Below are 18,969 nucleotides of genomic sequence, written 5' to 3'. Positions count from 1 at the left end.
AACCCAAATGGAAATTTTCATTTTCCATTCGGAGAACACTAACTGACCCCAAAACAAAACAAAACAAAAAAAAAAACACAAAATCGTTTATGTTTCATACATACCCACAGATAATTGAAGGAAGAAAATCCAGAAATCTAATCATCAAAGTAACCAGATCCAACCCAAACTTCCTAATCAGAAACTAAAAAAAAAAAATGAACAAAGAAAGAAGGCTAGTCAAAGACCCATGGATCCATACCAACCAAAGTTCTAACACAGCAAATCCAATCAGAACACCAAATTAAAATAACTAAAACAAAGAATAAACACACCAAATATGCCAAAAAACTTTCTTTCTTCCTCAAGTTGCTGAAAATAAGGAATAGAGGAAGAGAACCATACCGATGGAACCAAAAATTACCAGGCATTGACCGATTTATGGCCCAATCGTAGGTAGGCAGGGCTTCCACGATCACGCTTGTTGAACTCATACACGTGAAGTTACTGACTTTAGCTGCAAAAGAGAGACAAAAAACCAAAAGGGTCAGATAGAATCCAACCAAAAACTCTAATTTAGTAGCACAAAAATTTCTGGACAAGTGAGAACTAATTACCGGGTCTAGAAGGCTCGGATGGATGTCGGTGAGAGATGGGTATGAGTGCGTTGGTGGGCGAAGAGGTGTACTGCGATCTTAGATTGGCTAGTTTGGCCGATGAAGAGATGATTCTCAAAGCTGAGCATCCACAAGCCATTAGTGAGAGAGTGTACTCGAATCTGCTGCTCCTCTCCATCAAGTAACCATCGAGATCACCACGGCGGTGGCTAGGGTTTCATAGGTTTTGAGAGAGAGAGAGAGAGAGAGAGAGAGAGAGAGAGAGAGAGGGTCGGGGTCACGGATTCAAATTGAAATTGGTAAGAACATTTTTTTTGCCTTTTATACAAATCCGGTTATGCCGGGTTATGAATACGGAACCCGGATTTCATACCCGGGTCCGGACCGGATATATCTGGTTTTTAAACTATGGGTTTCGGCCCGGATTTGATCCAGGCTGAAACCCGTAACCAGAATCCGGGTTACCCGGGTTCCGGCCCGGATGAACAGTCTTATCAATAAACACATCGGAAGTAGATTGTCATCCCTGATCTTTTCCAGAGGCAACCTCCATGAAATTAGCACATGACTACTTCGCGCTTTCATTGGCATTTCTTTTATGGTACCATGTGAACTTAGATTCTCATATCTCTTTTCCAATAGCAACGTCCAAGAAATGAAAATAGCAGTACCGCTAGCTTTAAAAGCCTTCTGTTGTGAAATCAATGAAAAGAGAGAGAGAGAGAGAGAGAGCTCAGAGAGGTTTTCATTATTATTGATAACTGAACTAAGAAAATATGCCCATATATATAGGGATACAAAGGTCTTAATTGATGGCTAAGGCCTGGTCAATAATGACGGCTAAATGTGGTCATACAATACAAGTTGGTTTATAACACTTCCCCTTTGGATGACCATATTTAAAGAATATGCCTCTTAAAACCTTACCAAGGAAAAATCATATCGGAAAAAACCAATGGCGAAAGAAAAAGAGTACAGTATTCATGTGTACCGCCAAGTGCTTTAGGATTGCCTCATTAAAACCTTGCAAAGGAAAACCCAATGGAATAAAACCTTAGCGAAGGAAAAAAAGTACAATCAACACAAGTTTTCAAGACATTACTTCCCCTAAAAAGTGCATGATAATAGGTCTTCAAGTCTCTGCATTCCAATGTTTTGCACAATCTTCTTAAATGTTGCAAATGGTAATACTTTAGTGAATAAATCTGTCAGATTATTACTTGACCGTATCTTCTTGACATCAATTTCATCTTTCTTCTCATGAATTGCAATGATCTTTTTGTGTGGATCTGAAAGATAATTCACATCTGTATATCCAACTAATTGTGGACTTGATCTATGTTGATAAAATAATCACATATGGTGAAATTTACCATATTGATTCAAGATCATTTTAATATTAAATTCACTACTCTTCTGGAGTTGTGCTTTTCTAGAGTTCTTATAAATAACAGTTAGTGGAGAATTCATCAAAAGTAAGCTGCTAACCTCATTTTTCAACAAAAACGGTGGCCAGCTTTTTAGACCAGACAAGCACTGCAGGATTTTCAGCTCTTCTGTAGCTGTCAGGCGCAGCAGAGTTATGATGCTACATTTCTTGTCTCTTGTATAGAGATGTTTCACAAGAGATGCTGTGAAGTAATAGAAATGCTTTGTCATAATTTTATCTATAAAAAAGATATTCAGCTCATCTTCTTCACTTTTCTGTAATTATACTGCATTCTTACTCTGCAATCTCCTTCTGCATTTTTACTCTGCAATCTCTTTCTGCATTCTTACTCTGCAATGACTCAGCAATCTTCTCATGACCAATATATAAGGTATTTTGCACCTCGTTCATCAGTTATTTCTGCTTCTACAGTAGGTGCTATTATGTAGTACAATAATGATCTAACTAATAAGTCAGATAATGAAACTATCTATGAGTTTGTGAGTCTCGATACCCGATACTCATTATCCATTGTCACATTTTCTCAGCGACTGCAATCCAAAACTTGTGGGGTTGACAAACTCCACGAGAATATTTCTATCCTTCAACGACTTCTTCTGGAGTCCAACATGAAGATAGGAGCAATAAAGTAAGAGAATAGGAATTTAAAATCCTTACTTAAATCTTCTTTTCGATTACCTACACCTTTAGATAAAGATGCCATGCAGATTCTTGAAGAACAAGAGCGTTTAAAGAATGAGGTGAAGTGCCTCAAATTTCTATAATTTTTCTTCGATATAATAAAATAATATTTCACAAATATTCATATTTGTGTTTCTATCTTCTGGTAGATGTTCTGTGTGCTCTATTTTGTTTCTCCTTTTAATAATGCACACTTCTTAAAAAACCGTAATATGAATCTGAAATACTAATTGTATTTAAGAGATGGTATTTCAGAATTAATAATTTCATTCATCTCCCCCTTAAAGTCGCAAGGGTTTCAGATTTATATTTCAAATATGTGCAGTTTTCATGAGCTCTTCTGGAGCCTCAATGACATTTAAATCATCTATATAAACTGCAATGGATACTAAAAATATATGAAAATAGCTTGTTCCACGTGCGTTTGGATGTATTCAGATTAGAAGTTTCAGGCATTTTATATCCTTCAGGGATTTTCATATATATGTCATGATCCAATGATCCATATAAATATGCAGTTAATCATACATATCCAAACTCTCGCACTACAAAAAAAAGCAAAATTGGTGGCGTTTCTATGTGCAGCATTTGTTTATGCGTCGGTAGATATATAAATTTACCGGCGCTTAATGTTTCCGTCTGGAAATTATTGAGATTCCCGGCATTTAAATTTTTACGCTGGTAATAATATATAGCTTTGGCAGCGTTTATAACAACGCCGCAAAGATAGTAATGATGCGCCAGGAAATTAGTAGTTTCCCGGCATTTATATTGTTACGCCGGTAATAATATATGTTTTTTGTGGCGTTTAAACAAACGCCAATAATTCATTGATTATATGTCGTTATATTAACCGTGTTTGTCGGCGTTTATATTATACTGCCGGTAATAATATTTAGCATAAGAACTTTTCCGGCGTTTATAGTGTTACGCCGGTAATAATTATATACCATTAGCGGCATTTACAAAATGTCGAAAATTGATCAATGAAACACCGGTAATTGATAAATGCACCTGTGTATATATTGTTACACTGATAAGAATATATAACCTCAGTAGTGAAAGCTATTATAAATTTATTGGTAGTAAAATAAATAATAATAAAAACTTATTTAAATGATACAAAAATATCCACAAAATCTTAATTAGTTGAATTTCTGAGATACCCTACCGGTAAATATCATATATCGCATTCCAATTCTAGAGAGAGGGAGGGAGGGAGGTTCAATAGAATTATAGTAGAGTAGGATTGTTAATCCGGGTTCTGGACCGGGTACCCGGGTATGACCAACCCGAAAACTGGATTTCAAACTTGGACCAGGTCTGGCCCAGATTAGCCGGGTTATGACTCGGGTTGGAACCCAGATGAATTCGGATTCTTTAAAACCCGGAATCTGGGTTCCGCACTAAACCCAGGTTTTCTCTTTTTTCTTCGTTTTTTTTTTTAATAAATAGACAAGCCTATATATTATTAAATTTTTGCAAAAAAATAAAAATTAATCTTGAAAAGCTTAATTTAAAAAAAATTTACAAGCATATATTTCAAAAAATCATATTAAAAAACATAATGCATTGAACATGGTCCATAATAATAAAAATATATCAAAATAGAAAACTTTATGTAAAAAATAACTAAAGTTAGAAACTAATTACCATTTTAACTAAATGCATGCAAAAGAAAATATATACAATATTCATCATGTAAAAATGTATGCAACACACAATATAATTCACTACATTATTTTGTATTTATAAATTGCATTATAAAATAAAATATTACAATATATGAATCATTTTGATTTTGGAGACATTGTTTTGGTCATGGTCCTCTCGGGGCAGTAGACTTTGGTTTCATCATGTGGAGAGCTGCCCTCTTCAAGTTTTGGGCCCTCTTCAGAACCCATTACTGCACACATACTACGTATAATCCATGGTGGAAGATATGCATCCTTGATTTCAATGCTATAGCAGAGGCCAGCAGATGAACCGAGCACATGTTCACCACCGTCACTGGATTCTTTAGGATGATCTGCTCTTTTCCACTCCATGCACTTTACCTGCAAACCAAAAGGAAAAAAGGTTTTATAACAATAAATTTCAATAATATGTTTCACAGCAATGAGCAATAACAGCATATATTTGTGTTTTTGTTAACATATACTTGTTGACTAGAAGTGTTCCTAGCATTTATATGTTCGTACACTGAATAAATGCAAGTAATAGAACATTCATGTCAAACAACTTTCTGCTTCTGTAGTATCGCATTGGCAACGAGTTACTGGTAATATATAGTAAAAGCAGCAATGCAGGTTTTTGACAACAATTAGCATTTGCAATGGCAATATGGGTTTGGAGAATTATGCTTGAAACAAAACCAGACATGGGCAGAGCAAAAAGTATGATATAAAGCAACAACTAGATACGCCGACTTGGCAATCTAGATGAGAGAATGGCCCAATATTATGGTTTGAGCATGTTTTGAACTTCCATAACACCTATTTATATGCTGACCATTATTGGCAGAGGAACCCCTAGTTCACATATTTTATACATACCTCTGGAGTAGATAGAGCAGCATTCTGAAATGGTACAGGTGAACACAATAAAGGAACATCCATACCAGCTAAGAAGGTCAAGAAAGATCTGGAGAAAACCATAAGAAAAAGGAGTGAAATTTGGCAACATGATAATGGACATAAGAAACATGAAGAAAACCATTTACACTGATAATATAGTATGATCTGAAAAATCAAGTTACTAAAATAGTAATCTTTTAGAAACTTAATTAACAATGTACTAACCTATAATTTAACAAGAAATCATATAAACCATGTACGCTCTTATTGCCACTGAAAACCAGCAAAGATTGTGGAAGACACTATCTTTTCCCGTTACATCCAATGATAAATTCTGGAAGACACTAGAATATTCTTGATCTTTTCCAATTCCAACAATTAAGTCAAAACTTGCATTTGCTAATGTAGAACTAAATTCAAAGATTAATCACATTCATTGGATAGAAATCAGAAATTCTCTTAAATTTAAAAATTCAAGTCAGAGCTATAAAATCCTTAAATCTATGCACTTTACTACCACCACCTCAGTAAAATCCTAACTTCAGACAAGGCAAGTTCAATTTGTGTCGGCTTTAAACTACAAGAAAAAAGAAAGAAAATAGAATCTAGGGTTATCAACATAACATTTAGATTATAGAACAATTTCCTTCACTAAGAAATGCCAAAAATAAGGGTTAGCAATCTTTGAAGTGACGTGTGAACCCGATACAGAATGATATGATTAAAATTGAGCATAAATGGGCTGGGTCAACCTTTGTACCCTTCAGGATAACTCAAGCAACCCGATTACTTGTTCATGACTATGCAATGAATGGGTCATACCTCATTGTGTTGTGTTGTAACAAGGGTCAATAACTAATTTTTTGGTAATTAGTTTAAATAATTCAGTTTCCAGTTTCTAAATTTTTATAAATTCTTTTTACAAGGTAATTTATTCAAAGCGTGGGGCACAATTCAGTCATGCAGCAAGTATACAATAAGAAATGCCCAACTAGAGGGATGAAGAAAAAGGCCACAAATCCATGAATTCTACAAAGCTAAAGGGCAGGAGCTATTGTGTGCTGCCATCCACACATAAAGAGATTTGAACATAAATGGTTCTTAATTCTAATAGTACTGTCATCTCAATATCTTTGAAAGATATTTAATGGGAACGTGAAAACCATTAATGTAAACGATGCACTGCAGGCTGCAGCAGCGGATATTCAAGAGTTAATAGCGTGCATAACGAATATGAGGCTGTAAGAATATGAGGCTGTAAGAATGGACAATCGAAGTGTGCATCATATACGGTAACGATTTTGGGGCTGTATTATAACAATTAAACAAGAGTTAATAGCGTTTGTATTATAATGATTTTCAGAATAATGGTTAAATTGCATGGACATCATGTACGGTAATGGTTAAACTAAAGGGAATAATGAGTTAGAGAATCTTACGTACGGTAGTGTTTGATGGTGGAGAGCTGTTCTCTGGCGCCCTCTGATGATGGTCCCGGTATCGTGCGTGGTGGGCCGTGGCTATGACGTTTGAACTGCAGTTGAAGTGCTCTGTGTTGAGGGTGAAAAACAGAGCACGTTGCAGTGATTTTAAGGGAGGAAGGCTGGTGTTTTTTAACTGCAGTGTGGGGACATTGCTATGTGGAAGAGGAGATGGGATTAGCCGGCGTTATGATCAAGCAATGTGTGGAGGCGTTGCTGTTCGGGAACGTGATGCACGATCTATGTGTTATGAAAACATTCGACAGCTCTAGGCGTGTTAATGGGGAAGATGTTTAATGGGAATGTGATGCACTATCTGTGGGCCCATGGGGATATATATTTGAAGGATAATTTGGCTGAAAATGTTTAATGGCAAGGGTTCTAGAGTTGTAATCCAATTGGAAGAGTTGTACGGCCGTGATAAGCTTTAAACGACTTCATAATTTTTTTCAATAAAAAGCCTTCAATAATTTTTTTATTTTTAATTTTGAAAAAATTCAGAACAAGAAGAAAATATTAATATTTTACAATAATAAGCTTGGAGTATATAACTATTCATGATACAACTAATAGTTCAGTATACGACAACTATGATCTTAATGTTACTGGAGAAAATATTGGATTTAAAAATTACTACTATTTAAAAAAAGAAGAATAAGAGAGTTTGGTAGGATATCCGGATTTCAATTCAGGTGGATAACCGAATTCAATCCGGATTTCCAGATTGTAACTGGATATTCAGATTTTTTTTTTTTACTTAAAACCCAGATATCCAAGTGTTTGAGTATAAAACATAAATCTAAATTGTGAACACTTTATTTAGTCATATCAACCCAAGCCGCCCACTACAACATATATATAAGAGTATTTGTTGCATTTTGTTTTTGCCTGGGGGCAACTTTTGGTCCCAAATAGCACCCATTACAAAACATCCTACGATTTTTCGTCGATTTGGTATATCGCTTGAAATACCTACTTATTTGATTGGTTGTTAGTCGTAGCAATTGTGATATATATAGTACAGTTCCTCTTCGGAACGGTCGGGCTGATATAAGACGTTTAACAACCTTTGATCATAGGTCACCACCTCAGCAATTCTACACAAATGAATATAAGATTATCACACTCGATAATTTCAAGATTTCACTTATCATCTTTGTCTCTTTGTTCCATCATCCAAAATTCCTCTGCTATTTGTCAAACCAGTTCCATCGCCAGTGCCAGACCAGTTTAGCCACTGCCACACCTAGATCCAACGCCTCTCTAAGCTGAATTTGAAACTCTCAATTACTCTCACCTCAAGCTCTCATCCGCACCCAAAATCCCCATGAGAAGGTAAAGAAGAAAACTCCTCAATGCTCCCACTTTTTTACACGTTCCATTCAATCAATACCTTTCGTAGCCTCCCACTTGACCGATTCTACTAATTCCCCAAAAAAAACTAGAAAAAGAAAAATTGCAAACGCTCAGATTCAAACCTGATTCTAGTTCCTTCATGTCCCTAGTCTCATGAATTGCCCAATTTGGTTCATAAATACATCATTTAGGACTAGACCCAAGCACGGAGGGACTGCATCGAGTTCAGTGGGCACAAAAGGTAAGGATCATACTTTCTTGGTGGGGGTGCTTTCTTTTATTTTTTATTTTTTTTGTCAAGTATGTTTGTAGTGCAATAATAGTATGTGGTGCGGTTATAGTGGAAATAAAATGAGACGTATACGTAGCATTTTCTCATTGGGAGGCTGTTATTTGGAGAGAAATAGATAGACCGGTGGGAAGTTTTTCTCTATATAGTGTAGTATAACTAATACTATATTGATTTCTATAATAATTTATATATAGACTTAAAGTATATTACTAATAGTATTAAAGTGTTATTATAAGACCATAAAGTATAAATTATAATTAATATACATATATACTAATATAAATTAGTATTACTAATTTACTAATATAATTATCAAAATGAATATTTTGAGAATTTATTAAGCGATAAAATGTAGTTAATGTATATATTTAAAGCATATGATCAATTAAATATTCATGTTTAAAATTATAATAACATTATTATATATATTTTTAATATTAACATAACATTATAATAACATTATCTTATATATAATATATAATAATATATTATTATTATGTATACTATATAATATAATTATATATAATATGAAAAAATATTATATTAACGTTTCAATTATAGATAGGATTGGAATATTGAAAGAGTTAAAAATAATCAAGAAATTAGAAAATAGAGGTGCAGAAAAGGTAATTTTACATTAAGGTATACATGCATGAATATTCTGTAATTTCTCTTAAAATATTGTTATCAAAACAAAAACTAGTGAAAAGTTAAGTTGGCGCCTCATACGTTGCCTCAAAATTTCAGAAAATTCAAATTTCCCTCTATTATGCAATTAGCGCCTCTTGTACGCTGCCAATTAGCGCCTCATGTAGTTTCTCCTTCGCACAGTTCCAGATTTCACGTAGTTTCTAGCTTTATTCTCTGTTTCTTGGATCTCAAACATTTTTCTTGATTCATCTACCTTGGCGACCGAATGTCGATGCCTTTCTTGGATCTCCTTAATTCCGTGGAAATTACTCATGACCTTTAATTTGGGTCTCCATCATAGGAAACCTAGGTCGCGAGTCCATGTTTAGGCCATCTTTAATTTGTTCTCCCAAATGCTTTATTTTATTTTTTTCTCGATCTCATGAATAAGTTGTTCTGTTCGTTGTTGGAGGACTTGGTGGCCGGTGACGAGAAGTGACGGTGGAGTTGATGACTATAGCGCTTGCTTTCTCACCAAATTGCAAGGTGCTGAATGATCTTTTGCCCTCTCTCTCTCTCTCTCTCTCAAAGTAACACATCTTTCTTAGCTGTATATTTGAGTTTATTTGGTTATTTTGATGGATGATAAAACAAAATTTCTGGGAATCGGAAAGCGGGAGTGTTTTTATCTTCTACCTATGCTTTCAATCTTGATAGATTTGGGCTTTCTTTCCAGCATGCTTACAGATTTGGACTCTCATTTAATCAGCTTTTTGAGAAGGAGTGCTGGAAATGGCTTCCACTTTGACGCAGAGCAGGAAACAGAGTCTGCGATAGTTATTAATGGGTAGCATTTGCATTATTTTAATTCAAACCTTTGTATACGTTCTGAGCTTCCCTGCAACAGTACAAACATCCCTTTTTGTTCTTTTTCTACTCCATCAAACTTGTAGTGTTTAGTATATTAATGGCTGTATCCAAAACATAGGCTATCCATTTCGATTAATGGAGGATCCACCAAACTGCGACGACCCATCATGTAATATTGTTATTCATGTCATACTTCGAATAAAAGAAATTACAACTTGATATTGTTATTCTGACTGAAAATATTATGGGGAAAATAATGTTTCTTTTACGTTGGTTGTAAAACTGAAAATGATAAGAACTAAGCTACTTAACTAGACGTTGTTGTATTTTGATGCTGAGGAGCTAATGTTAATTCCTTTAATTTGCAGCAAAATCGTAGCTCTTGGCTTTGATGAAAAATTTATAAGGACAAGGAAATATTACTTTGAATATTGTCCAGCTGGTTTTAAGTCTTGTACACTCGGAGTCTATCAGGTAATGATTAATGTTATGTTTCATGTAAAATAAATGTGTCAGGGGCCCGAAATGAGGATGCTTGCTTCTAAAAATATTACTTGTCATTTCTCAGGCTTCTATCCCTGGTAATTTAAGCTGGTTGCATCCATTTTTTCACTCACCATATTTCCCATTACTAATTACTATGGTTTTCTTGAGCTGTGAAAAGCAAGTGAATACATCCTTTTATTGGAACGATTCAACTTATTGCTTTAAGACCAAAGTATATTCTTCCAACTCTTCATCGTCTTCCCATGATATGCATAGATATGTTAAATATCTAGATAGACCTCCATATCCAGGGCAGGTGGAGGAATCTTGTCGAATAGAGCAAATATCCCTAATATCGAGGGAAGGCCGTCAATATATCCAAAAACTGCTTCCTGCGAAGAGATTCGCAACGAATTGTTATGCGGTTTTAAGTTTAATTGGCTACATGTTTCTTGTCAATGCGAGGGACCCAACAATTGCTACCTCGATGACGTGAATAAAATTTAATGTGATAATGGTATGTACGTACGTAGAAGAATGCATGCTTGAAAAATATGCAACACTTTCAAGTAGTAGTCGAGATCTTGTACGTGATCTCGACTATTTCTATCTTTTTTAAAATTCTTCGATTTCTAATTTTAAAAATATTGGTTTGCTTTGGTTGTCAAAACAGGATTTTTCAAAGGACTGGCGGACGTATACAAAGGATTGGTGGACGTATACAATGGTGAGACTAATTATATCTCAAAAAGTTGTTTGAAGTCAATAGTATACATGATATAACGGCAAACGTACGGTTCATTATGTTTGGTTGTAACATAATTTGAGGAATATTAAAATATTGAGAAGTATAAATTCTTCTCCGTCCTAAAATATTTTAACCTCAACTCCTTTTCATGTGGTAGATATTAATGGTTGCATTGCAATTTTTTATATTACAGCATTCAAAATTCCAAATCTATGATGGGCGCACTTTGAGAAATTCTTATGTCATGCCTTCTCACCTTCCAGCTGGTGGAGTTATTGGATCAATCTTAGTGGTCGTTTGCTTGTTTTGGGTTGGTCTGGTAGAAGAACTACCCATGAAAGAAATGTTCGGAAAGCTAACGACAAACACAATGTAAAGTAAAATAATTATCCATGAAGAAGAGCTTTCATGTAATGTGATTTGTGTTACATTATTATTATTATTATATGAATAATGATCCATTATATCATATTTATTATTAATTTATTTATTATATATTTTTATTATGGTATATCATATTATTGGTGTGTTCTAAAGGTTGGTAATTAATGCAATGTGCTGGCAACATTTTTGTAGTAGCGTTTATAATAACACCGTTAATTTAAAAAATGCGCCAACAATGAACTAGTGGGGGTGTTTACATTACGTTGTTAATTTATGCAATGTGGTGGCAGCAAACTCATGGTGGCATTTAGATAAATGCCGTTAATAAATTCAATGTGCCGTCAACGTACTATTAGTGGCATTTAAATAAACACCGTTAATTTATATGATGCGTTGGCAACGTAATGCGGTGGCGTTTATGTTAACGTCGTTATTTTAAAAATCAGCGTTGTTTAAATAAACGCCGTTAATAAATTTGCCAAAGTACTATAAGTGGCATTTAAAGAAATGCCGCCACATTATATGACGAGCGGACAATTTACTTGTGGCGGCGTTTAGATAATCGCTGGAAATTAGGTCATTGGCGGCATTTAGTTAAACGCCATTAAATTATTCAATGTAACGCTGCCAAGATACTATTAGTGGCATTTAAATAAATGCCGCCAATTTATATGATGAGTCGGCAAATTACTAGTAGTGGCATTTATCGTAACGCCGTTATTTGAAAAAGTGGCGGCGGTAGAATAAACGCTGTTAAAAAATTCAATGTGCCGCCGCCAACGTATTATTAGTGGCATTTAAATAAATGCCACCAATTTAACTGAAGGGTCGATAATGTAATAGCAGTGGCGTTTATGGTAACGCCGCTAGTTTATGCCAGGGGATGGCAACGATAAAGTGGCGGCATTTCGAGAAACGCTGTTAATATTAATTATTGTGGCGGCATTTCATGAAATGCCGCTAAATTGATCCAAACGCCACTAATAAGATTTACAAATACCGGCGTTTGCGCAAACGCCGAAACAATGAAAATAGCGACCCTCCATTACCGGCGGACCGTTGCGCCGTTAGAAAAACGCCGCTAATTCATTCGCGGCGTTTTTTTTTATAGTTGCCGGCGTATAACCAACGCCGGCAAATTTGCTTTTTTTTGTAGTGTCGGTAACTTTCAAGCTAATAAAAATCTCAATATAATTTCATCCACTTCAAAAACATATCAATATTGTTTCTGCGAGAAACCGACTTGTGATTTATATATCACATTTTCAGATTAGAAGTTTTAGGCATTTTATATCATTTATATAAATATCCACTAATATTCAACAAGCATCACCTCTTTAGGTGTTTGGACTATGAGTCCATATGTATCACATTTTACTAGTGATATCAATTCTGCAGGAATTGTCTGCGAGAAACTAACTCGTGATTTATATATCACATTTTCATTTCCTTTATATAAATACCTACTGATATTCAACAAGTATCACCTCTTTAGGTGTTTGGATTAAAAGTCTCTATGCATCATATTTTACTAGTGATATCAATTCTGCAGGAATTGTTTCTTTCAAATTTGGCCAATATTTTTACGTTGGTATTCTTCGACGGTTCTTGATTCACTTTCATCATTACTTTTGGTAATGTCAATTGCCATCTTATATGGAAATACGTTGTATCGAGAAAAGTATTGAGATCTCGTTATTTTCAGGTACCTGTTCCTCTTCGAGGGAAGACATTTCATGAAAAATCTCTTCAGGAGGCACTCTTCAGGAGATTTATACTCTTCAAGAGTTTATATGGGAGAATTTTATACAGAAAATTTAGATGGATCTTATTGCTTGTTTTGTGGGTACAGCCTCTTCAAGAGTACCGAATTATTTGTGCTTTTCTCTTTCAAGATGCTTTATCTTTTGTATCAATAGGTCTCATATGTTTTTAGACATGTCTTATGTTCATTAGACTGCTAAATTTCTTAATTGTCCTACGGGGACTTCAATCCTCGCTGAGATTTTAGCAGCTAAAATATGAGACATTTTTATCTTATTACATCCATAAATTAATTATCATCTGAATTTCCAGTTCACCTATGATAATCAAGATAACATCGAATTATTTCATTTTATTTGCTTCTAGCAAATTTTTCTTTCCACTCCTGGTGGTAAGACTTTATAATAAAAGAATCTTCTGGTTCTTTTATGGACGTCCATATGAAAATCATTCGACTTATCGTAATTGATTTTGGATGATTTGGATAATCATGAAAAGATACAAATATTTTGAATCATATCACTTTTGATGCATCATAATATTTGATTCAATAATTATATAATATCATCTGAAAGAGAAAGCTAGTAGTTAACAAAAAACTCATTATTTTGCTCAGCCACTAGAAGACCAGATATAAATTTAGAATATATTGTGAACTTTTGCACTCGATATTGCTACTTAGGAGCATACTCGATATTGCTACTTCAGGAGCACATTCGAGATATTTATTTAAACATATATTCTTTAGTGGCTTTTCTCTATACAATTTCAATTATGCAATTTCAGGTGCATTAATCATAATGAGCATCTGTTGTCAAAAGAGTTTTGAAACAGATGTACAAAATGAGGATCAAATGATGCTTGCTGATTGGGTGTATGACTACTATAAAGAGAGGAAACTGGATCTCTCATTGGAGAATGATGAGGAAGCGATGTCTGACATTAAGAGAGTAGAGAGATATGTGATGATTGCAATATGGTGCATTCAGGAGGATCCATCACTAAGGCCAACAATGAAGAAAGTCATACAGACGATGGAAGGAGCTGTTGAAGTGCCAGTTCCTCCAGATCCATCCTCATTTATTAGTTCAATCTAGATTTATTCAAACATGAATTACTTACCCAGCTGTTCAATTCTCTAAGCATATTTAGACGTTGTCAGTACTATCAGTGTGGCAAGTTGAATAATATCAAGAAACGGTGTACTCTGTATGATAGTTGTATGCAATAGGAAAAAAGATTTACTATATAAAAATTTTCACAGTTAATAATATTAGCATAGTAATATGTTCATCATAAAACACTGAGTGATGAAAGATGAGTGGAGATACCAAAGGTGTAACGCCCCGATCCCGTAGGGGTCAGAGGGTTACTTCCTATCACTTAACCTCATATTTCAACAGTATAATGACAAACTCCAAATTCCCAATATCATATAGAAATTGTGATTCAAACTAATTTCCTCAATATAATTAATTTTTTAAAATACTAAGTCATCATAATACAATAAAATTTCTTAATAAACTTCGCCAATACTCATATAGAAATTCTCCATGCTAAACCCACCATTCAAAAATCATTTCACCCGATGCTTCATATTCTGACCCTCGGCTGATATATCCAACTATCTGAAAAATGTTGTGGAAATAAGGGATGAGTTATCAACAACTCAGTAAGAAAAGCACATATACTAGTGTGTACAACATGAGCCTTTTCATAAAGTTTTATATGCAGGTAACAGAAACATTTTATTTTCGCGTGCAAATCTCAAAACATGTTATCAGGAAAGAAAAACAGAACGACATTTCAATCTTTTCATTTTCAGAATAGAACAACTGTTCATATTCAAAAACACTTTGGCATAACATAACTGACCATTCTCATCTTATCATATCATATCGTATCGTATCATATCATATACCATGTTTAATCCCCATGGTAGGGTTGTGCTATCCCATGTGGCCAAACCAAGTAGTATCATATTATAAAACTTTCCATTTTTCAATATCGGAGCCCCAAGTGTGCACACATGAAAGAACACATAAAGGAACACTTTGCTTCCAAAGTGGGTGCACTCATATAATATCATATCATATTGGTACCAAACATATTACATGAACCAGTATCATCATATCAGAACCATATTCAGAGTCAGAATAATAACAAAGACGTATGCCAAATGTTTTTCATATTCATATCATATCAAATCACCTGTGGAGCATATTCATATCATTTTCAAATGATCAATAATAGATCCAAAACATTTCATATCACATAAACAAAAATCTCAAATATCATAGTCACTCTTTTTCACATTTCAGAACATGTCAAATATTGCTCATGTCTACACTTTTCATGTCAAAAAGCATTTTCTCTTTCATATTGATTTCATGGGTGAATGCAAAACATATAATTGAGGTTGTTTTCACATATTTTTTTCAAAACATAACATGCACATTTTTACAAACCAACCTTAGTTCATTTCTTTTCCAGCAAATCTAGCATAGGAACTCCGCTTACCTGGACTTTTTAACTTTTCTGAATATTTCCACAATCAAGCTGAATGAAAACCAATCGACACCTATACGAAATACTAAACGTTACTAAACTTCTAAAAAGACTGTTAACACTCTCCATCTACTTAAGAATCATACTACGGACATAGTTTTGATAACTATCTAATTATCAGAAATCTAATAAATACTATTATCATTAAAAATAATCTTAACTTATTATAATATAATTTTTTATCAAAATATGGCGAAAAAACTTAAATTCATTTCGAAAATTAGCTTAGTCATATTTAAAACTCATATCTCCATAGACTATTATTAAAACGATAATTTAATCCTACTAACATATAATGTAGTAGGAAATCATAAATTTCTTAAACAATAGTTGTTCATAAAATATATTTAATAATACTTATATTAAAAATCATCGTAAAATACTAATCATATCTAATTTAAAACTATCCAAGATTTATTCCATATAATAGGCTTAAAGTGTTTAAAAGTAAAAGTTTAAACACTTACAATTTACTACCAAAAATCAAATTATAAAAATATTAGCTATAAACTTAATTTCACATAATATAAATGTGAAATCAGTACATTTAAAAAAATTAATATAATTTTTGAAACAAGGTACAATGAGGCTACCACTGGCAGTAGATAAAATTAGTTAGTCCAAAATATGATATCTATTGTAGATTAAAAAATAAGGGTAAAAACGTAAGCACGTATTTATTCTAACAATTAAAAGGCATGCAAGAGTTTTACGTAAAATGTAAAACCAATGGGCTATGCGACGGCGAACTCACCAAGAGAATGGCCAAGGACGACGGAAGTGGAGTCTAGACAAGATTGACGGTGTATGGCTTGGCTAGAGAGAGAGAGAGAGAGAGAGAGAGAGAGAGAGAAATCGAGAGAAAGAGGGAGAGGGAGTTACAGACCACATTACTTGGGGGGTTGCAGTCCGACCAAGGAGTCTTGCTTCGTGATCTGCGGTGGATGCACTTGTGGGTTCACATTTGGGCTACAACACACGGATGGCAAAGGACTGGGCTGCTTGTATGGAGCAGTGATCGAAGGAAAACATGCTCTATTTTTGGCAAGTGAAAACAGAGGCATCAAAGCATGCGATGGTGGCTATGGCTTTGTGTGGCCTGGGCAGTGGGTGGGTCGACGGTGGCAAACGGCCAATGAAAGAAGAAGAAACAACAGCACCGTGCGATGGAGGTTGAGTTTATGGGGCTTCCAAGCTCGCCTAAGAGCGGCAGCTAACAGGTTTGAGAACCATAGAGCTCGAACTCAACGTGAAGGTTGCGATGGGTTGGAAGATGCGGGCTTGCGATGTGGGGTGGTTAGTTTGTTACCAACGATGGGGAAAATGTTGGGAATATAAACTTCCCAAATTCACCTCCCATAGGATCTACCATTTGCAAGAATAACAAGAAAATAGAGAAATAATAACAACATAAGATTTTACGTGAAAAGCTCCTAAACCGGAGAAAAACCACCAGATCAGAGAAGAAAATCCACTATGTGAAAAATTGTTACAATTATATAATTTTTCTCCTTACCCCCAATACACCCACAAAACTTTCTCCACTAGCAAAAGTTTAAATCACACCTCTTTCCATTTTACAAAAAAGGCCAACAGAGGAATTTTACTAGAGTCAAAAGTTTCTAGTTAAACTTCTGACTGGTGCACTTTACCAAGGAGCCTAAACCTCCTTTTATAAGTGTTGGGGCCTTACTCCTTTTCATTTTCCACTCATGTGGGACAAATACAAAGGTGCAAAAAACCCAACAATCTCTACTTTGCGACTTTGACTAGTCCCATAGTCAAACTCTACCTCAATGAAGATCTTCATAGCTTCCGCTATCATGCTCCACATAAAAGCATACACACTCAGAATAAACCAATTCCAAGTATTTCACTTTGGCCCATGTCGAAAACAACCTTACTGAAAATTATGGTGTAACTTTCATGTTTGGCTTTCCTAGAAGTTCATCAACCATTGACATGAATTTCCACCACACACCCTGCATCAATGCCTGCGTGCAAACTTGAGGACCTACTAACATTAACACATCCTCTATCATTATAATTTTGGGAATTAGTGGCATGCCATGAGGATGTATATGTCCCTTTTCAAAAGATATCTTCTTCTATGGAGAGAGACGCAACATTAGCTTCATTACAAGTATCTCCATTTACTGACTTGGAGCCTCTTGCTGAACCAGCTCAAACTCTTGGACAATTTTTCTTGACGTGCTCAGATTGTCCACACCCCTAGCAGATTGCTTTCTTCTTCATGGAGTTCTTCATCTTCCCATTTCCAGCTGCTATCATTACTAAGTTCTTAGGTGGACCATTACTTCCACTACCTAGTCTTCTCTCTTCAGAAAAAAGTTTACTAGTAACCTCTGAAAAAATTATTTTCTCATTCTCATGTATCAAAATAGGCTTCATATGCTCATAGGAAGGTGGAAGAGACCAGATGAGCCTCAAGGCTTGATCCTCATCATCAATTTTAACTCCAATAGATACCAGCTCAAAGACAATGCCATTGAGAACACTTAAATGGTCTGAAATAATCATACCTTCACTCATCCGTAGTGTATGAAACTACTCCTTCAGGTACACCCGATTCAAGATACCCTTCGTCTGATACAACTCTTCAAGCTTTTTCCATAGTTCCTTTGCCTTAGAAATTCCATGCACATTTACAAGAACATTCTTGGCCAGACACAGACGTATCGCACTTGCTACTCTCAAATCTAAATCCACTCAATCTTCATCGCTTATTACAGGTCTGCTCTTTGTTTTACCAATCACAGTAGTACCATTGCTGACTTTAGGGGTTGGTCTACCCTTCAACACCTTGTGTAATTCTGATTGAATCAAATATCCTTGACTTGTACTTGTCACAAGCCAAATTTGATTTTTCCATCAAATTTCTCCATCTCAAATCTAATAAGATTTGAAGCCCTACTTCCTGACATTATTTTGATGAATTTATCGTAGAAATGAAAAGTACCTCACTAAGTAAGTTCCTACCTAGGAAAGATTGGAGGATTACAGTGAATACGCTTAAAATTTCCAATCTCCTAGACAGAACCTCCTTAGACAGTACGTATCCACATT

General features: G+C 34.8%; 2 protein-coding genes across 8 annotated transcripts; one reads left to right on the top strand and one right to left on the bottom strand.

The window, feature by feature from the left end:
* Positions 1-4,517: 4,517 nt before the first annotated feature.
* LOC122293823 lies at positions 4,518-5,600 on the bottom strand. Its single transcript, XM_043102279.1, has 3 exons — positions 5,529-5,600; positions 5,283-5,370; positions 4,518-4,784 (listed from the first exon to the last, which is right to left on the bottom strand). Exons 2-3 carry the CDS (start codon positions 5,343-5,345, stop codon positions 4,518-4,520), a joined length of 330 nt encoding a protein of 109 aa, XP_042958213.1. The 5' UTR covers positions 5,346-5,370; positions 5,529-5,600.
* A 3,585-nt stretch (positions 5,601-9,185) lies between these two features.
* LOC122293425 lies at positions 9,186-11,635 on the top strand. Of its 7 annotated transcripts, none has more exons than XR_006237271.1 (5): positions 9,187-9,608; positions 9,799-10,101; positions 10,301-10,935; positions 11,092-11,145; positions 11,360-11,635. XR_006237271.1 is itself a non-coding variant. In XM_043101998.1 (5 exons), exons 2-5 carry the CDS (start codon positions 9,800-9,802, stop codon positions 11,540-11,542), a joined length of 453 nt encoding a protein of 150 aa, XP_042957932.1. In that variant the 5' UTR covers positions 9,198-9,608; position 9,799; the 3' UTR covers positions 11,543-11,635. The 7 variants fall into 7 exon arrangements, 2 of the variants coding, with proteins under 2 accessions (XP_042957932.1, XP_042957933.1); XR_006237273.1 differs by having other exon boundaries at positions 9,190-9,608; positions 9,799-9,909; XR_006237270.1 differs by having other exon boundaries at positions 9,197-9,608; positions 10,301-10,406.
* Positions 11,636-18,969: the final 7,334 nt, after the last annotated feature.

The sequence above is a fragment of the Carya illinoinensis genome, chromosome 14 (assembly GCF_018687715.1).
Source record: "Carya illinoinensis cultivar Pawnee chromosome 14, C.illinoinensisPawnee_v1, whole genome shotgun sequence".
Lineage (NCBI taxonomy): Eukaryota > Viridiplantae > Streptophyta > Magnoliopsida > Fagales > Juglandaceae > Carya > Carya illinoinensis.
This window is presented reverse-complemented; position numbering and strand designations above follow the sequence as displayed.